Source organism: Drosophila melanogaster, chromosome 2R, assembly GCF_000001215.4.
Source record: "Drosophila melanogaster chromosome 2R".
NCBI classification, from domain to species: Eukaryota; Metazoa; Arthropoda; class Insecta; order Diptera; family Drosophilidae; genus Drosophila; species Drosophila melanogaster.
In genome coordinates this window covers 12,572,006-12,593,087 of record NT_033778.4, presented here as the reverse complement: position 1 = coordinate 12,593,087, position 21,082 = coordinate 12,572,006, and the positions used below count along the sequence as shown (strand labels likewise).

General features: G+C 43.8%; 2 protein-coding genes and 1 long non-coding RNA gene across 14 annotated transcripts; 1 reads left to right on the top strand and 2 right to left on the bottom strand.

The window, feature by feature from the left end:
* The first annotated feature begins 170 nt into the window (after nt 1-170).
* On the top strand, nt 171-17,848 carry Sin3A. Of its 10 annotated transcripts, NM_001201984.2 has the most exons (14): nt 171-359; nt 643-759; nt 7,016-7,833; nt 7,905-9,187; nt 9,259-10,799; nt 11,149-11,449; nt 11,511-11,886; nt 12,458-12,972; nt 13,035-13,364; nt 13,467-13,673; nt 13,732-13,959; nt 15,435-15,634; nt 16,095-16,520; nt 16,589-17,848. In NM_001201984.2, the coding sequence occupies exons 3-12, from the start codon at nt 7,377-7,379 to the stop codon at nt 15,525-15,527; spliced, it is 5,331 nt and encodes a 1,776-aa protein (NP_001188913.1). In that variant the 5' UTR covers nt 171-359; nt 643-759; nt 7,016-7,376; the 3' UTR covers nt 15,528-15,634; nt 16,095-16,520; nt 16,589-17,848. The 10 variants fall into 10 exon arrangements, with proteins under 10 accessions (NP_001188913.1, NP_610799.2, NP_001286355.1 ...); NM_136955.4 differs by having other exon boundaries at nt 171-759; NM_001299426.1 differs by having other exon boundaries at nt 171-759; nt 15,379-15,634.
* lncRNA:CR30055 (long non-coding RNA:CR30055) lies at nt 1,693-3,849 on the bottom strand. Of its 3 annotated transcripts, none has more exons than NR_037740.2 (2): nt 2,749-3,849; nt 1,693-2,649 (listed from the first exon to the last, which is right to left on the bottom strand). It is a non-coding gene; the product is annotated as a long non-coding RNA:CR30055 (long non-coding RNA). The 3 variants fall into 3 exon arrangements; NR_037739.2 differs by having other exon boundaries at nt 2,383-2,649; NR_124526.1 differs by having other exon boundaries at nt 2,383-2,649; nt 2,749-3,321.
* Nucleotides 17,789-21,020, bottom strand: ClC-b (Chloride channel-b). The gene is made up of 9 exons (NM_136954.4): nt 20,711-21,020; nt 20,483-20,587; nt 20,197-20,398; nt 19,135-20,106; nt 18,906-19,075; nt 18,468-18,854; nt 18,251-18,409; nt 18,111-18,194; nt 17,789-18,046 (listed from the first exon to the last, which is right to left on the bottom strand). The coding sequence occupies exons 1-9, from the start codon at nt 20,948-20,950 to the stop codon at nt 17,924-17,926; spliced, it is 2,442 nt and encodes an 813-aa protein (NP_610798.1). The 5' UTR covers nt 20,951-21,020; the 3' UTR covers nt 17,789-17,923.
* Between the last annotated feature and the right edge of the window lie 62 nt (nt 21,021-21,082).

Below are 21,082 nucleotides of genomic sequence, written 5' to 3'. Positions count from 1 at the left end.
AAATACCTAAATATATATGTTGAAGTACAAGACTACAAAGCTTTAAGCATTTCCCTTTTTTGAACTTATATTATATTGACCGCAATTGTAACTGCTGCCTTGGATGCGATAACGTGGAATCGAATGTAATCGAAATCGAAATGAAATATCAGCTCTGAAGACCACCCACGTCATATCGATGTCCACTGCCCGATAGACGCCGCACACAAACCGAGTTGGGATTTCGTTGTAATTGCTGGTCATTTTTCACGGCTGTGCGACTAATTAAATTTAACAAGAGAGCCTTAATAAATAAGTGCTAAAGACCAGACGCAGCGCGCAGTAATTCAAATCATCTAGAAGATCTCGTAAAACAAAATGTAAAGTCCTGGCGTGGGGTTGATCATAACGCATACATATACCCATGTGTACGTGTGTGTTTCCATTGTAATCTAAAGCACGAGTGAATTTACGTGCGTTAAATTTAAACGAAAATTTAAAAAAATATTTCGAGATATTGCAACAAAGGCAGTATTAAATCGATTTCTGGTGCATGTGCTTGTGTGCAGAATGTTTGCATGTGTTTGTTGCAAATGTAAGAAGAAGTAGCCACTCACGCGCTACTCTCTTCCTTTCTCTCTCTCTCCGCCCCCTCCCCATTAGCTCTACAAGCAGCTGAAAGTTGTAGCCGCACTACATTCAAAAGTTTCCAAAAGTCTGCTTGCTGGCAGTAGTAAGAAATAAAGACTTAAAAACAAAAACATCACTTAGTAATATCAGGTATGTATAGAAAAATAAAAGTGCGCGCTCTTGTGAGCATGTCGAGTGTTTGTGTGTGTGTGTGTGTGTGAGTGAGTGGGTGCACAGAATAAGTTCGTACCTAACCTCAATTTCCCCCAACTGATTACGCTAGGCGGCACCACAACTTCCAGTGGTATTAATCATTTTAAAATAATGCATTTGCTGCCTTTTTCCTATTAAATATTTTCCTTGGGGGATAGGATATTAAGTTTTCAAGCTGAATCTTGGATTAAAATTTTGCGGTTGTGTATATTTATGGAAATTGCTCTTATCGCCGTTTTGTATATGTACATTAAAAACAAGGTTCCGCCATCTGTTGGCACGTGTACTTGTGTGGCTGAACATATTTAATTATCTTTGCTTTGATAAAATAAACTTAAAAAAAAAGAAAGAAGTGCCTCAGAAAATAAATAAAAATAAGAAAGCAAGGTATTGAGAACAGCAACAACAATGACGCAGTCACGCACACCACGAAGGCAATAAAGCAGCTATGTGTGTGGCTGTCTGAAAGAGGCAGAGCGCGTTTGCCGCGCTCACCTTTTGTTATTGTTGCGTTCAATCGCTCTAGAACTGCCAACTTGTTAGGATGTTGAAATTTTATGCCAGAATAACTTTGTACGCAAAACCATTCTTTTTTCATAGTTATTTCTTGTTTTGTATAAAAAAATGGAAAATTTATTTAATGTGAAAAAGGTTAATAAAAATTATGCAGTCAAAAATAATACAAAAAATACCGCATCAATAAATATTGAAATAATTTTTTTAAACTCAAATTTCGCTTTTAAAATCAGTTGGCAGCTCAATGTACCCTTTTGGTGCTCGCGTATGTGTGATTGTGCACAAGGTGAGCGAGACAGCAGTTTCAGCCTTCAATTTGCGGGTTTACGTTGATTCTAATTAAATAATTCGTTGAAATCGGGCTCACTGCTTCTGTGAGGTCCAATTGTAATGCACACACACAAACACGTTCTCAGTGCTTTCCTCAAATTTTCTTTGTGAAGCGCCTCAAGTTTCGACTGGCTTTTAAGTCTGGTTTGGTTTTGGCTGTTTGAAAACTTGAAAAACAAGTTACTTCTGAACTCAAACTCCCCAGTTTTGGCAGTCTCTCCACACTTCTCTCGATCTTTCTCCCGAGAAAAAAAAAACACTTGCCGCGTCGCCAACCAATTGTTTGCAATTCGCAATTGTATTTTAGCCAGAGGCCAACGAACAAGTCTCTTGAACTTGATGGTCGGAACGAAGTTGAAGTGTATTAGACGTTGAACACTTTTACACATATTTAGTTGTAACTTTTTCAAGCCTTCATCATTATATTATTAAAACTTGAGTGTTAAACTGTATGTTTAAATATACTATGTTATCATTTCAATAAGTATTGAATTAGTAAACAACACTGAAGCCGTTGTGTTCAATCGTGTAAGCCTATTCCCAAATTTATAATCGTTATTTTAATTTAAAAACCTTTTAATTGCTCTTAATTTTGATCCAACACGCATTTTGGCTCACCGGTAAATTTGTGTATAATCTTTTACATAAAGAAGAGGGTTCTCTAATCCTTAAATGGATTTATAGTTTTGATGAGAATTAATACTAAAGTTAAATATTTTATAGTAAAGTTTTCCATTTACTGTGTTGTCAATTTTTTAGGACAAACAAACAATAAATAACAAAAAGTTTTTATCACATTAAATATCATGTGACTCAAGAGAGTTAAAAACATCTGATAATTTGCAGAACACGTACGAATATCAAACTAATTAGTTTTTTTTATAGAAATGGGTCCGTGTGACAGGAACCTCTTTACCACATTTCAGATATCACTTGATCAGCGTCAGTTAATATTTCCTAGTGCCGCATTCCATGACAGATCTGAAATTAGCACAGGAATAATTAGAACATGCTAGACCACCTGGCTTTATTATCAATAGAAAAAAGCATCAATAATACCCAATGGGAGGGCAAACAAACCTTCCTGCGGCGCCTGGAAGTCGGAGAGTTTGGTTTGTGCCATTTTTTTGTTTGGTCCAGGGACTTTGGTGCACCTCGGACATGCGCTGCACCCAGTAGCTAGTTAGTTGCATGTGAACTTTGAACTTTCGAGCTGGAAAGTGGAAGGCGGATTTGCATTTCCTATCGCTGCAGGTGTCTCACAAAGAGAGAGGCTCTCTCGTATCCTCCGCCCCCGCTGCATTTTTTTCATTGCGCAATGAGCGAGACGAATCGATAACTGCAAGGTTTCCATGTTTTAGCAGCTCAACTTTTGCGCGTATACAGATTTTTTGTCTGTATTATTTTATTTTGTGAAGGAGCTGGCCGCCGAATTCAGTTCGATTCGAGATGGGAACATGTGTTTTTATGGTTCCGCCATTGTCATGGTGAGATGCACTTGCTTTTTTTTGTCTTCATATTTTTACTTCCTCTCTCCGCACGCACGCGTCTGTGTGTGAGTGCGCTGGCGAGTGAGGTGGTGGAGGAGTACATGAGTGTGTAAAGTGTAGCCGTGGCAGAGTTGTAGCTCGCTAGTGGTCCGTTTGGTTTCTGATTTTCGGTTTCGTCGATTTCACATATGTACTGCAATGGTCGGCTAAAACGCTCTGCCGACGTCGCTATCTGCTGTATACTCGTTGCGCTTGTGTGGGTGCGCTGCTCTCACACCCGCTCTCTCTCTTTGGCTCAAACAGGGTGTCTTACCCAGATGTTCTGATCATCGTTTCCACCACATGGCTGGGTGACAATGGTACACCCTGTTTTCTAAACAACTTGTTTTCTCTCTTCCCAGCGTTGTTGTTGGTCCTCGCACTTACGTAAGCCTCACGTATTTCGTTTCTTATCCAAATTCTAAGCGCCATTTTGCGACTATTTGCATGCGGTACCGCTCACCGCTAATAAAAATAACCACTGATTGTGATTATTTGCTAATAGGTAATGAATGGTATATAAACTATTTTTGCCGTCAGCTACTGATGTGTTTTCAACGCGCTCGACGGAGGATTTTAGTTGTTGCGCCGTTGAGTTGCCACCCTGTTTTAGCTGCGGCAGCAGAATAAAATGAATTCCAAAGCAACACTGCGCGCGCGCTCTCACGCTCTCCGTTTTACACTCATTTCGCTCTCTCTGCTGACTCCAAATGACTGGCCGTCGCGTTTCGCTGTTTTAATCGAAAATGTTTGCGGCGGCGTTGAGATGTACGAAAACGTTCTCTCGCCAAAAATTTGTGAATAGAATAGCAGTAGCAATCTATCGAGAAGAAAATGTCTTAAATTCGAGCCGTGTGATCTAGTTAAGGTCTTAGAGCCAAGTGCAAATTGATTGAAATAAGCGTTAAACTTAAACTGAACTGGAGAACGAAGCCCCAGCTACTGAAAGAAAAGAAAACGGTGAAAATAAAGATTTCGGTGTGCCAGTGAGTGCGAATATAGTAGTTGCATGTGCAAAATACTGCGTAAAACGTGAAAGTTTCCAATAACACCACAAAACCAACGGCAGTTTTGTAGTAAATATACATACGCGCCCCGTACATATATACATACATTTCGAATATACATACACACAGCCGAATATCAACCGACGAAGCTAACTGCTTATTGCTGATGTAAGTGTAATATGGGCGGTGGGCGGTTGTGGGGGGCGTGAAAATTGCAGAGTAGCATTATCCTTCAAGTGCACTTGGAGTGCGGATTCGAGTTCAAACAATATTTTCGTTCGTGCCACTGAAAACTTGTGAAAATACAACATTTTTAGGTTAGGTCAATTTCAATTGGTTTATATACACACGCACGCACAAACTCACACACACACAAACAACAATGGCATAGCGAATACATATAGAAGGCGCACAGACAAAAAGTCGTCGACGGGGACGTGGTTGTTGTTTGTGTTGCTGCTGCTGCTGCCTCTACAGTTTCTGCTCTCCTCACACACAGTTGAACACAGTTGTGGAGAGGAGAGCCACACTCATACATACGCTTTGAACCATTGCTTTTGGTTCGCTTATGAACTGACTGTATTTTTTCAACGTAGTGTCGTTTTATTTTCGTTGTTGATTCGTTCTTTGCTCAGTTCGTGCGCTTATCTTGACTTTTGCTTTGATGCGCCATTCGCATGTACTGGCGAGAGCAGCCTAGTGTGAGTGTGCATTTAAATGGCTCCCCAATGAGAGCATCATTTTGTGGCCCTCTTTTTGTTCAGATCTTCCTTTTGCTCCTCTTCTTCATGCTCCCCAGCCCATCCGTCGTTTGTTGTTCTTGCTCCGCCTGTTTTTTTTCATTCGGTTTTGAATTTACACAAAACGTTTGCCGTTGCTTCTTCATGCTGAAATAGTATATATGTATGTGAATATATTGTACATATTTCTCTACACATCCATATGTTTTATTTGCAAAATTTATTAATAGCGCAGCGCCACTCCGCGGCTGTGTTAGTGCGCCAGAGTGAGAAAGTAACAGTAAAAAACTAAATATTAATTCGCGTTGATTCCGATTCGTATTGCAGTTGTTCAAAACCGAGTGCTAGTGATATTTGCAAAAAATTTAACATATTTTCCGCTGGCTGCCTTTTGTGTTGCGTATTCTGCTGTGCTGTGTATACACATAACAAAACAGATAAGATAACATTATACGTGTGCACGTAATAGAGCGGGCTGAATCAAAAAAAAAAAAAAAGAAAAAATGGAGGGAAAATTTGCCCACATGTCTCCCCAAAGCACACACACGCACACAACGCCCCAATTTGGAGCCTCTCTCGTCAAACACTCACACACACCAGCAAGCGAGTAAATGTGTTTGGTATGCACTAATGGCGGATCCAAAAATACAATAACAACAAAGACAGTTGGGAGAGCTCAAAAGAGCGAACTTGTTTTACCTTCATTTATTAAAGGATAGTTGGTGGTGGCAGAGACAGGAGAGAGAACGAGGGCTAAAGCTTTTGTGCGGCTGTACTGTGCTCCAATATTTGTTTACAAATGCTAAAAGGGGGCAGCTGTTGGTTCGATGGGGTGTTTCAATTAGTTGGAGCAGGATGATCCTCTAGGCGGTTTCCATTCACCTAATATTTGCTCGCGGTCTTTGGTTTGCGCAGCGTTGCGCTCTCTTCATTTTTGCCGCTCTCTCTCTCGAATGCCCGCCAAATGCTTGCTGTGTCCGTGTGTGAGTTTGGCCCCAAACGGGTGAAATACCTTTTTGAAAAAAAAAAAATCATCCATATACTGCGCCTCAACAACAAATGCGGCTCTCTCTGGTTCTCTCTGTGGCTGCACCACCACCACCGTATCGCCACCACCACCTTTGCATTGTTGCGTTTGCTGCTGCTGTTACCTCTGACTCTTCTTCTTCTTATTCTTGTAAGTTGTAGATACAGAACATGTACCAGCAGCTCTCACACACCACCCGCCCGCCCCCTTGGCGGTATCGATATATAAATATTTTCTATGTGTGCGTCTGAATTCTATGCAAGCCGATGTCGTGCATGGGGCATTTGGCACCTTCCACATTCACAAATACTGATATGTACACACATACACACACACTCGGAGGTGTACACAGAAAGCTCGCTTAGGAAGTTTTTACTGTACCGCTGAAAGCAATAACAAAGCGCGCGCCCAATTCCGGTTGAACGTACACACACTAAAGTGAATTACGCGCTCCTCCTTATGCCTTGCACTCACTCTCCTCCAAGACTCAACTTCCACTCCACGATCTCCTTCCCGTCTATATGTATCAATCTCTGGTTGCTGTTGTTGTTATTGGTCACAGCTCCACTGCTTCATTCCATTCCTATTGTCCCTCATCTCACTCTTCTCCCCCGAATCCAGAACACCCAATACAGAGACACCGTTCTCCACTCTGTAGTTTTTGTGATACGGCTAAAAGAAGAATTCCCCCGTGGCTTTTTAGTTCACCTTTTTTCTTGTTGAAATATGCAATCGTTCCGATATCTGTGAAGATATAGACCGAATTGATCAATCAGCTGTGCTATACTAGCTAACATGTTTTGGGAAAATTAGCAAGACTCGTGGTCTTTAATATATGGAAAAGTATATTTGGCATATTTGTCCTTTCATTTCAGTGTCAGTGAATAAATTCTAGTATTAATGTGTAAGATTGTTCCAGTAATGCAGAATTTAATGATGACTAACTTCATTAAAAATAGACCCAAACCTAATTCTTGGGGGTTTTTATACATTTAATGTCGACATTATTGTATGACCGTTTCCCTTCTCTTGCTTTGCTTGCAGTGATATTCAGAAAGAACTCCAAACGCTACGTGGCAGAGGCGAATCACCGGCGCAGCAACACCAGCAGCAGATAACCAGCCGTCAGTCCAATTTCTCTACCTTAGAACTCGAGCGCATTTGCCGCTTGCGGGGCGACCAAATGCATAGACAACATATGTCGCATTCACGAGCAGTCCAAGATCAAGAGTTGCGACCCCGACCGTTTGTTGCATATTACATACGCTCATAGAGGGCGGCCACTCACCTAGAGCAGCCAGAGTCCTTGCACTTGGGCAGGGATCCAGGGAGCAACAAAGTGCTTAGAAAGAAGAAGCAGCAGCACAGGATTATACGCTCCGCCGAGGACAGAGCAACAAAAAAGATGATGAAACGCACTCGCGTAGACGAGGTGCAATTTGGCACACGACCCGTTCCTCAGACCTCCGGAGGTGTGGGCGTTGGTGTCGTCGGCGTAACTGGAGGTGGGCCAACATCCGGCGGCGGTGGCACTGCTACTGTGGGCGTCAATACGACGGGCGTTACCATTGGTACCGTCGTGCCCAGTGCTCATAACGCCACCATCAGCGGGATCGGTTCCATTCACCATCGCATCCTTACTCCACAGCATGGAGGAGCACAAACCATTGCCTATTTGCCGTCCACCACGCCGACGGCTACGAATTTGAAGACCACAACCTCGATTGTGGATAGCACTACCGCTGGAGGACCAGTAGGAGCAGGAGCACAGGTGGCCGTAGGAGTTGGCTCTGCAGCCGGCGGAGGAGGCGTGGTGGTCTCCACAGGGAGCACGGGAACGCAAACATTACAGTATACAACATGTAAGTAATCTATTTCAAACTCTGATGAAATACGTTTGACATTCAAATGATTTATTTTCTTGATCATATAGCTTATAGTGTGGCTTCGATACAGGCTGGTGGAACTCTGAAAGCCAACACAGCGGATGGCGCGAACACGGTACAGATTCATGTCACAGGAGGAGGAGCTGCAAACAATCCTGCCAGTGCACAGACTGTTTCCAGCAGCTCACAAACGGGCACAATCCGTCAGCGTACAATCAGCGGCACCCAGACAGTGGCCACTGCAGTGGGTAATCTAGCCACGATTTCCCAGCAACAACCGGTTCAACAATCACCTTTGGGCAAGGCCCAAACGCCTCCATCGTCCGTGGTTGCCAACAGTATCCCAGTGGGTGGAACCACCCCACCACAAGGACAGTCGGGAAATGCCACGCCACGCTTAAAAGTGGAGGATGCGTTGAGCTACCTGGACCAAGTAAAGTACCAGTATGCAGACCAGCCGCAAATCTACAACAACTTCCTCGACATAATGAAGGAATTCAAGTCGCACTGCATCGACACACCCGGAGTGATTGAGCGAGTCTCCACACTCTTCAAGGGGCACACAGAGCTGATATACGGCTTCAACATGTTCTTACCGCCGGGTTACAAGATCGAAATTCATTCGGATGCTCTTGGCTGTTCGGTGCCGGTGGTTTCGATGCCCTCACCACCGGGAGCGCCAACGAGCACAGGAACGGTGCATATGCTCACCGGAAATAGTTCGATGTCCGGTGCCGGACATATCGCCATCAAGACGACCAATGCTGCGACTTTAACACCGGCAGCAGGGGCTGGAGCAGCGGCCGCAGCAGCAGCTGTGGCTCAGATTCAATCCGCTGGAGCTGTAAATCTAATGACCCACGGCGGAGCCTCGCTTACCCAGACCACTATTCATGCATTGCAACAGGCGACGCCTCCTCAATCACAATCTCCAGGCGGAGGTCATGTCCACGTGAGTGTAACAAACTCTACGGCAGCAAACGCCGTAGTGCCCGGACAGCCAGGCATCTCCGTATCGGCGCACAATGTACCGCAGAACTACTCGAGAGATCGAGAAAGGGCCACCATAACACCTACTGGGCAAGTGGCTGGAGCAGCGGCAAACGTGAATGCGTCTGCTAGTATAGTTGTCGGTGGACCTCCAACGCCCAATTCTCTAAGTGAGCTTAGCCCTCATGGAGGAGCAGGAGGTGGGCCAGGTGCGGGAGCGGCGCAGCACAATCTGCATCACATCCAGCAGGCGCATCAATCGATTTTGCTTGGGGAGACGGGACAGCAGAATCAGCCGGTGGAGTTCAATCACGCCATAACCTATGTAAATAAGATCAAGGTAACGTCTACTCAACATCATTCAAAACTATGTAGGTTACTTATAATCTTTTCTTCTTTTTTCACGAACAGAATCGTTTCCAAAACCAGCCGGCCAAGTACAAGAAATTCCTCGAAATTCTGCACGATTATCAGAGGGAGCAAAAGGTGATGAAGGAGGGCAGCCTGAACCAGGGTAAAATGCTCACCGAGCAGGAGGTATACACGCAGGTGGCTAAGCTTTTTGGCCAGGATGAGGATTTGCTTAGAGAGTTTGGCCAGTTTCTTCCTGATGCCACCAACCACCAGTCCGGGCAGTACATGTCCAAGTCAGCGTCTGTGCACAATGACCATGGCAAGCGTCCCACGGCTACTTTAAGCGGTGGAGCTCACATAACCATGTCATCTGCTTCGCCAGCGCCAAGTGGATCCCCTCTGCATTTGGGTGCAACGACTCTTCCGCAGATCGACAAAAGCGCCCATGCAGCGGCCATAGGAAACCTTTCGGCGGTGAACACTAGTGTCAGCATTAAGACGTACAATAATAATCAGCAACAGCAGAATCATGTGATCGGTTCAGGGCTGAATGCGACGCGGAACGATATTCTCTTTGAGAAGGACTATCACGCGGGTCTGCAGCAGCAAGCGCATCAGCGAGGAGCTGGAGTTGGAGGCCATCATCATTTGGCCGGGACTGCAGCGGGCGCCAATATCGGACGGCCTGGAGTGGGAGCCAGCGTGATGGTGTCGTACGATAAAGAGCATCGAAATAATCATCATGTACAAAAGTACGTTGGCCACGCGCCAAACCAGAATCTAACGCATGGTCATAACGCAAAGAAATCACCAAGTTATGGCATTCCTTCGGTGATTGGTTCCATGCCGCACATTTCGGACAATTCGCTCGACCGCAGTTCACCGGGAATTAGTTACGCCACGCCACCATTGCCCTCTGGTCCACATGGACAGCATAACTCTGGTTCAGCTACGAGGAGGCCGGGTGATGACAGTTTAGTCGGACACTATGCTAGTGGAGCGCCGCCTGCTAAGCGACCGAAGCCTTATTGTCGTGATGTCAGCTTTTCCGAAGCATCGAGCAAGTGCACCATCTCCGACGCCGCGTTCTTTGACAAGGTGCGAAAGGCGTTGAGAAGTCCAGAGGTCTACGACAACTTCCTGCGATGCCTGACCCTTTTTAACCAGGAAATTGTCTCCAAAACGGAACTTCTTGGTCTGGTATCACCGTTCTTGATGAAGTTCCCCGACCTGCTGAGATGGTTCACCGACTTTCTGGGACCGCCCTCTGGTCAACCTGCTGGAGGATTGATTGACGGCATGCCCTTAGCCGCAACGCAACGTCAGGGAGGTGGAAGCAGTAATAGTTCCCATGATCGAGGTACCAGTCACCAGAGTGCCGCCGAGTATGTCCAGGATGTGGATCTGTCTTCTTGCAAGCGGCTGGGTGCATCCTATTGTGCTTTGCCGCAGTCCACAGTACCTAAGAAGTGCAGCGGACGGACGGCTCTCTGCCGGGAAGTGCTCAACGACAAATGGGTATCGTTCCCGACGTGGGCCAGCGAGGACTCCACTTTTGTTACATCGCGAAAAACTCAGTTCGAGGAGACAATTTACAGGTAAGAAATATTCCTTTAACCTTTTCACTTAACAGTTCCACTTTAAATAAGTCACGAGTAAAATCAATACTACTTCTTTATTGGTACTTTTGTTTCCTTTCCGTTTTCATTTGAGTCTAATATGTGCGGTTAACCTTTTAAGAAATTTGTTTTTAAAAAACAAAAAAATTGTAATTCTTCATTTGTTACAAAAGAAAAATTTGTTCCATGTTTTTTTTTTTTTGTAACCGCATATATTTTATACTCTCAACTTACACATCTGTCGTTTGTTTTGGATCTTCTGTTTCTTTGGCTTTCGTTTATTTCAATTAACCAATGCGCACGCTCTAAACAAAAGGAATATTCACAGAACGGAGGACGAGCGATTCGAGCTGGACCTGGTCATCGAGGTTAATAGTGCCACGATTCGAGTGCTGGAGAACTTACAGAAGAAAATGTCACGAATGTCCACCGAGGAATTGAGCAAATTCCATCTGGACGATCATCTGGGCGGCACATCTCAAACGATACACCAGCGGGCCATTCATCGCATCTACGGCGACAAGTCGGGAGAGATAATCACGGGAATGAAGAAAAATCCGTTTGTGGCGGTGCCTATTGTACTGAAGCGACTGAAAGTCAAGGAGGAGGAGTGGCGAGAAGCGCAAAAGGTAAGTGAACTCTCTCATTGCTTTACATTTATGTAAATTAAATGAACCCTTCTTTTTTCAGACCTTCAATAAGCAATGGCGGGAACAGAACGAGAAGTACTACCTCAAGTCTCTCGATCACCAGGCCATCAACTTTAAGCCCAACGACATGAAAGCCCTGCGCTCAAAGAGTCTGTTTAACGAAATCGAGACGCTGTACGATGAGCGGCACGACCAAGAGGACGACGCCATGGAACCGTTTGGGCCGCATCTGGTGCTGCCGTACAAGGATAAAACCATTCTGGACGATGCCGCCAACCTGCTGATTCATCATGTGAAGCGTCAGACTGGCATCCAGAAGCAGGAGAAGCAAAAGATTAAGCAGATCATCCGACAATTTGTGCCTGACCTTTTCTTCGCGCCGCGACAGCCACTAAGCGATGACGAACGCGATGACGGTAAGTTCTCGTGGTCAAAATTCCTAAAACCATCATCAGTTCACTGTCAATTAACCTCCAACATATTTAATTTTTCGGTTGCGCTAACACTATTCTTTAATTTAGTAGCTTCTAAAACTAACTAATATTTTCAAGATCTCTTTAAGAGTTGACTTAAAACTCATCATCATCAGTACTCATACTAACAATATTTATATTCATTTTTTTTTATTAAGGAGTAGTGCTTTGTGATTTTGAAACGTTAACTAGTCATGTAAAAAAATTTACTTCTCGATAGAAATTTGCATGACTATTTTTCTTTCAATACATAAAGTTTCTCCCTAATAACTTTTGCCCGATTGTATTTTTTAACATAGTGTATGTTTTTTGTTTCTTTTTCTCCATTTTTTTTTTGCAATTAATAACAAAAACAACATAAACAAATAAAAACAAAATTTTGTAACGTAATCAAAATGCTATTAAATAAAATAAAACCAAAACTGGACTGCAATGCACCAACACCCACACACTGACCCCTGAACTGCATCGAATATCCGAACATATGTGTTGTGCACACCGTTTCTCTATATAGCCTTTCCATTTTTGGTAGATGACAATACGAAAATGGACGTGGACTCGCCACTGGGTCGCACGGAGTCTTCGACTCGAAATGCCAAGAGTACGCCCAGTGAAAGTGCCTCTCCGGCGCGTAGCAATGCAAGCACTAGCAGCGTAACACCAGCGGGAATTAAGAAAGAGACTGATGACTCGAAAGCGACGACAGGATCTTTTGCACCAGCGTCCTCGGCAACGGCATCTTCAGCGACGCCTGTGGACGATGCTACGCCATCAACATCCTCAGCAGCGGCGGCAGCATCAGCGGCATCGTCATCAACTGTTTCAGGAACCGAAGGCAAGCCAAAGGATGACCCCCTATCGTCGCACAAGGAAGAAGGAGCCGGTAGCACCAGCTCTGGAGTTGCCACGAGTCCCAGGCAAGCCCAAGACACTGCAGGAGCAGGCGTCGATGTGGAAATCAAACTGGAACATCCTGCGGACTTTTCCAATCCAAAGCTTCTACCGCCGCACGCGCACGGGCAACGCGAAGTACGTTAAACAACGCTTTTAAATATAATATGTATTAAATATGGGTTTTTTATCATAAACAGGACGAATCCTACACGCTGTTCTTCGCTAACAACAATTGGTATTTATTCCTGCGGCTACATGCGATTCTCTGCGACCGTCTGCATGTTATGTATGAAAGAGCGCGTTTGCTGGCCATCGAGGAGGAGCGCTGTAGGGTGAATCGAAGGGAGAGCACAGCCACGGCGCTGCGGCTAAAGCCCAAACCGGAGATTCAAGTTGAAGACTACTACCCCACCTTCCTTGATATGCTCAAGAACGTCCTAGACGGCAACATGGACTCGAATACGTTCGAGGACACGATGCGTGAAATGTTTGGCATTTATGCCTACATCTCTTTCACGCTGGATAAGGTGAGTGTTAAAATTTTATTCAAAAAGTTGATATCTATTTTTTCTAAAAACCTTTCCTTTTGAATATAATAAACTAAACTTTTCGCATTTGTTCATCTTCAGGTTGTCTCCAATGCTGTTCGCCAGCTGCAATATTGTGTCACAGAACGAGCCGCACTGGATTGTGTAGAGCTGTTTGCAACGGAGCAAAGGCGTGGCTGCACCGGAGGATTCTGTCGAGATGCGCACAAGACATTTGACAGGGAGATGTCGTATCAGCGGAAAGCTGAGAGCATTCTCAACGAGGAGAATTGCTTCAAAGTGTACATTGTAAGTTTTAGAATGCAGCACCGTTAAAGAAATTAACTAACAAAAACTACATTTGCAGTACAAAATCGATTGCCGTGTAACCATAGAGCTGCTTGATTCGGAGCCCGAGGAAGTCGATAAGCCGGCTGCGTTGAAGGCCCAGAAGTTCAGCAAGTATGTAGAGCGGTTGGCGAATCCTGCGCTCGGCGGTGGTGGCAATACTGGCCGCTCCGATTCGGCGCTCGGCAATGACAGCGTTGTAGATGGGTCCGATATCAAGACGGAGGCGGACGAAGATACTGCCGAGGTAAGTGTCATAAGGCAGCGATGAGATGCTCCGGAGCCGGAGCAGCTATGTGTGGTGTGTGCTTGAAGAGTGGTTAACCATGTTGTTTGTGTATTTCGTTGTTCATTTCGATTATGTTTACGTTTACGTTTTTGATTCCCTGTTCTACTCATGAGTTGTGTTTTCGGTACTTCCACTGTACATACAAACCTGTCACCTGATTTAGACGATGGACAAGACATTCCACATCCTACCGTACTATATTCTGTATATACATATATATATATAAATATATCTTAGTTTTCTGTTATCTATCTGTTGTTACCTATCGACTTTTTTCACTGCACTTTCTATTATTTAAATCCCTTAGTTTCGCCAGCTTGTAACTTTATTTCTATTATTGTATGTTTTCGTTTTGGTATCATTTATCAACATGCCGCCAACTTATTAATCGCCCACATTTCGTATGCATACAAAAGAATACGCTGCTTGCATACGAGCAAAGAAAGTACATAAAAAAGGACAAGAAAATATTCACTAATTAATGCTTTTTTGCATTCTTTTCTCTCATTTTTTCCAATTTATTTTTTCGTACCAGGTCAATACCAAGGCTTGAAATAACATAGTTTTGATAATTTCATTGAATAAGAAGAAGAAAAAGTCATATTGCAAAATGAAATAGTAATAAATGAATTTGTTTTTTGATTACCAAAACCGGAATAAGAGAAATTGAAACACCAAACCCTTTCACCCACCACCACCACCACCACCACCACTACTACTACTACTACTACTACTACCACGCTCAACACCCACCACCGCCACCCACTCACACACATTAAATGTAATGCATTATTTTCTCAGAGACACCAAACAATAACCTGCAGAACCAACGAAGAAACAGAACCCAAAGTACACACTTTAATTAAATGTAGTATTCCATCCACGAACATGAACATGCATAAAAACCGACATTATGTAAAATAGTAGATGATGATAACAATAACGTAGGCACGCGCTTGTTGCATTCCCTTCTGATTTCGTTATGCCTTGAGTTACCCAAGAGTTATCTATAGCGATATAGACAGTTTCATATATCGGGTGATCGAAGATCCGGCACCTAGGATGTGATGATGTGAGGTTGAACATGAAGATGAAGATGATGCATACAAAGATGGTAATGGTGTTGTGGATTGGGGTGTGGTGTGTGTGAGTGGTGCTTCTGATGTTAATAAGACTATTGCGTTTAACTATAGGCCTAAATTACACCTCACACAATTGTATATAGTAATTAACGTGTTTTAACTGTACATAACGTAATGCTAATGCTAATGGTAATCGGTCAATGTATGTATTATTATGTGTAAAACGTGTAGTAGCTAATTTTGTAAAGGAAGCAGACAAATGTCTTTTAAATTCGGTAAACATTTTTATATCTAGGCATAAGAAAACACACACACACCACTCCACACACTCAATAATTGTAAATTAAATAGCACACACAATCACAACAGTGGACATTACTGGAGAGTGAAAATGAGAAATATATCTGGAGCAGCCCATTAAAAATACATGTTCAAAGTTATTGAAACAGTGGGAATGGGATGGTCTTGAGGGGGTTTGGGGGTTTTCCTTTTTCCGGGCTAGAGCCACAATCGAACTCAGTAATTGCCACACAGACTTAAGTTTAAGCAAGGTAAGTCATCATCGCATTGTTCAACTCTTTGTTTCACTTAGATTAAGCTTAATATTTGTTATATTTATTTTCTTTGTGTTTTGATTGTATTTGTAGTTGTGATTGATTTTGTTTCGTTCCGACTTTCACCCTGTATTTTATGTCCTTTGGTTTGTGTTTGTCCCATTGTGCGTGTGAGTCTATGTCTTCGGCTTTGTGTTTGTTGGCCTGGTACCTCCATCCTCTTGTGTTCTTTATATCTTTACAATACCCTTAATATAGTTAATATCTGTAAACTGTTCCGTAACGCTACAATACACAGCCCACACATCTCAGCATTCCCAGCTTTAAGTATTCTCGTATATTCTGTGAGCATGTCGAATTGCCGCCGGATTTCAAGTGCTCTTCTTGGCTGCATTGTCGCCGGCAATTGTCGCAATTACTCACAATAAAGACTAACTTTGCATTGCTTTTATTCCAGTTGCGCTACAGAGAAGGTGGAATCGGAGGAGCAGGCAAGGCGCGCTTTTTGGTGCGCAACAAGCGGAGATCAAAGCTGCTTGAGGAGCAAGTGCGTCAGTTGTTTGAACATAGGCGGAATCGGATTGAGCAGCATGGTACTGCGGCCTCACTTGAACCCATCTCCGTTGACAGTGCCATTTCAAGCAACAGCACCACCGGCGGTGGCGGCAGCGGCACTAATAACAACAATAATAATAATAATAATAACAACAGCTGGGGCGGCAAACGTCTGGAGAGGCTGGGCGCCCCACAGGTGGGCTTGGCCGAGCAATACGCCTTTAATGATCGCGACGAGATCAGCACAAATATCAGCAACGGGCGATGTTTTGTGACCAGCAAGAATCTCAAGCTACTTAAGTACGATGCAGTGCGTCGTGCCAAGAAGGTGAGTGTTTTATTTAAACGCAGTATTTGGATAAAAACATACTTACGAATTTGTTTATTTCTCTGCAGAGTCATTGCCGCGTAACTCAGGCGAAATACGCTCACTTCCAAACGTACGTTAACAAGTGGCTTCAGCAACATGTCAGCGAGCAACAGCAGCAGAACTGCGTCGACTGGCTGCTGGGCAAGACGGCAGACCAAATCAATGCCAGCGGCTGGGGATCCGCCAGCAAAACCAAGACGGTACAGCAGAAGGATACTTCGAAGACACCGTATCGCATCTACAACAGATACAGAGTGGTGCAGAGTGCAGTAAGCGGCGGTTTGATGAGTGCCACTGCTCCAACTCCAGATGGTTCAGTTCCGGCGGTCAATTCCGCGCCATCAGGCTCAGTTTCAACGGTGAACAATGTACAGGGCTCGGCGGCAGTATCCTCAACTTCCCACTCGATGTGCAACAGTAGCATTTTGTCCGCGGACTCCACCACCAATACCAATGCGTCAGCACAGCAGCAGCAGCATTGCAACAGTGCAGCAGCTGCAACAACACCGAATGCAGAGGCACTGCAACAGGTGCGACCCATGGAGAGCTAACCGACGGGAATGGGAGCAACAACGGCAGTGGTCGCTGCATGGCCAGATTCTTCATTCACATGACGACAATGAGAAGATGTGGGATGAATTGCCTGCATTGAAATAAATAGTGTTTTAAATGTGATACCAGTTCCTCGACGCGGTCATCGAGATTGCAGCTATACCAACGCGCGATCGACTGTTTAATGTCCGGCATGGCATTGGGCTCTGGAAATTGATTGATGAACGAAGGAAAGCTCTTTTTCATATTGTACAAAAAGTCATTTAATCTTAGGCGAAAGTGCTCCTAAATAAGAATTTTATAGTCTTACGTTGCATAAATTTTAGAATTAATTTTACGACGGCAGCGTCCTGTTTTATTGATGCGCTTTTAGAATTAAGATATAAAGTTTATACGCCTAGAGCCACATACACCTTAAACACAATCGCAAGACCACAATTTAAGTCACGGATATTTTTAACGATTTTGCACTAGAAACCGATCGAGACAGTTGTGCTAGTAACTAGGAACCAGAACACGTCTGTTTAGTGTTTTAAGATTTTTTAAAACCAAGCTCTTTTACTTTATCATAAGTGTAACGTATTTTTAATACAAAACAAACAAAACACCCACATACAAACCGTGTACAATTCCTTGTGAATACTATTGTTTATATATTTTACGCGTTTAAGGTTATTAAGTTAAATTGTAAAAATGTATTGCGCAGATATTAAAACAAAAGTTTATCAAAAGTGAATGGAAAATATTTAATTGATTAGACCCACTTTTGGCATTCGATAAATTTTCGTAAAAGTGCATTTAATGCAAAGTTACTTGTAAATAAAATCCCTTCTCGTTATAATGCCAGCAATGCGATTCTCATGGTTGATGACCAGCAAATGACGCAACCCCAATGCGCGGAATATCTGAAAAATTCTAGGCACCGAATCGTGCTAAGAAACAATTGGATAATCAAACAGTGCTTGGAGAAATTTCAAAAAATGTAACATTACTCACCGGATTGACTCGAATAGGTGATGGATTCATAAACATGGACAAGTCCACAGTGTAATTGATTTTCTCATCTAGCTTGCGAACACTCTGAAATAGGAAACTTGAAATATTTTCCTTAATAATGTTGTAATACAAATCAATACCTTGATTGATGGAAAACGGGGATAGAGGTCCCTGAATGTCTGAATTGAAGTTTCTGGCAGCCAGAATCGTTTGTTCTCCACATACAGGGATTTGAGCAAAATAACAATCAGTTGCGAGCGCAAGATGATGCCACAAACGCGACCCTCCGATCGACGATCCTGCAAGATTGGTAAAATACTAATAACATGGAGTTATGTGAAATTTCTTTGATCTTACTCCGCAAACATCATCGACCACCGGAAATCCGTTGTGGTCGCACTTCTTGAGCATCTCATATATGTAATTAGCGGAATCGCGGATCTTGATACAGATCACTGGTTTGCTTAGAATTTCGCGAGCTTTCAGACCCTTGTATTGCGGCAATGGCTCCCAGGTCAGCATGGGCACATGATTTACTTGGATCTGCGTATCGTAGATGCCCTCGTTGAAGTAGTCACCGACCCACTTGGCGCTGATAAGTGCAATGATAAGGGGAAAGAAGAAGGACGTCTCCACGCCAGTGGTTTCCATCAATATAACTGACAAGCTAATGGTCATTCGAAGCACTCCACCCAAGTTAGCTGCAGCTCCAATTAGGGCATATTTACCCGGATGCAGGAACTCCTGAAAATCATGGTTTAGTTTATGGAAAATGGTTTGGTTTACATTGCTTACCGCCTGTGGGAATACATAGTAGGTAAGCATGGCTAAAAGACGACCCCATGCTGCGCCGACCAGAGCAGTTGGGATGAAGACACCCAAGGACACATTGAGACCAAACGTAGCACAGGACAGCACATAGTAAACAACTGTGAAAAGGGCTAGCGTCAGAATCTTATGGGATCCTAAGAAACCAAAACAAAAATGATTAAAACTATAAGAGTATATTCTTAAAAATAACCACCTGGAGGATCGTGGAACAAGGATCTGACTGTAGCCTCTGGCGTTTGAAACCACAAGGCAGCCACGGCATTATATTCGTTGTCCTCGCAGAAAAGCTGTACAGGATTGTTGGTCGGATCGTTGCCCAGTGGACGACAATCGTTGATAAAGTAAATCATTAGACAAGCCAAAGTTACGCCCATCATTGCCACTACAACAGCTTCGAGAACCTTTCCGATTTTCCACGGAATAAAGCGCTTCCGAAATTTATTGATTTTGGTATTAAGAGAGTTCCAGGCGGCTCCGAGTAATCCACCAGTTACTCCCAGAATCATGAAGATGGGCAGCTCAAAGTAGTCGAATTTCAAAGGCGTATCAAACTTGCCCAAGTTGAAGAGACCCGTGAACGTGAAATCGTTTAGGCCATGGTAAGCTGATAAAACGATATTCAAGGTGAATACGCTGATAATGGAGGCCACTAAGGTGCGCCAAATGAGATTCTGGTTCCAGAAACTAGCCGCTTCCTCCAGAGAAAAAAGCATGCCTCCAATTGGAGCTCCAAAAGCAGCTGAAACTCCCGCGGCTCCGCCTCCAAGAACGAAATCTCTTTTCTCGTGATCATCCCGAAAAGCCTTGAATATGCGGAAATCTTTCAAAAACGTGGTGCTTTTGCCCTGCGAAATTCCGGCGGCGACGACAGCTCCAGCATGTATCATTGGACCCTCCTTTCCTCCGGCCAAACCACCCACCACCGAGGTTATAACTCCAATCGCCTTCACAGCCAGCGTTTTAATTCTTACAATACGCGGTATTTTGACGCCGTTCAGGTAGCTCTTCACCTGTGGAATCCCACTGCCAGCGGTTATGGGCTCAATGTAGGTGACCATGGCTGCTCCAAAGGCCACGGGCACAATGCTGAAGAGGAGCCAGTAAAGGTAGGGAATCAGCAGATCTCTATCGGAAGCATCGCTTAAGGGTACATTTTCCTTAACAGCTGCAAGTGAAACATTTAGTATGCATTAATAAATGTTCACAACTTAATTTTCCATGAAATAAATTTAGCAAAAGGAAAACTAAAACATACAATTGTAGAGGAAGGTGTACTTTCGTATCGAGAGCTCTTCGATTATAATATCTATGGTGCAAGCTATCAGTGCGGTGATAATGCCAATCTGTATAAAAATGATCCATCTTATGATGTCCTTGCGCAGGGAGAATCGCTCTGTCAGCCTCTTTCGCTGCTCATCCTGGAAGAGCGTGTTCTCGCATACTTCGTAGTCCAAGCTCTGTAAGTGCATAAGTTTTTGATAATCGTATCGGTCAAGCTCCACACCCTATGTGTACATATGTACGAGTATGTATGTACGTACCTCGTAATTGGGCGTGGATGCGGCTGCTGTTCGGGATCTGAGGTGGAAAATGGGTTCGCTGCTGTTGATGTTCCTATTCGGGCTGCCTGCACTTCCATTAATTGGCTTATAAACAAAGCGCATAAGGAAATAAAATTAATATGAGTGTTTAGAGATAAGCCCGCTCAAAAACCGAAGCGGTGATTCATTCTAATTTAGTTTACCTTAGTTACATGGTTGGATACTCACAATATCGGGAGGCACTGAATTGTTGCCCATTAGCAGTGGCTGAGAATCATCCAATAAGTGGTTATTCCCCGAAAGCGTCGCTCTTCTAGCTAAAGCACTAGTGGAGGGCTCTTCTCTTTGGTGGAGTCCGAAATCCTGCACAGCTTTGGAAGTTGGACCTGCCTCCTTTTGGAGTATGATTGGATCATCCTCAGCGCTTGATTCGCCATCGAGGGTAATCAGTGCCTTCCTATCGTCCATTATTTAAAACAATAATAACACAAGTGACCGACAACAAACAATAAAAAGCAACAGAACAAAAGCCGAATGAGAGTATGGTTACTCGTGGGCCATTGAGAAATACCAAAATCTCGATTATTCGGCAACTTAGTA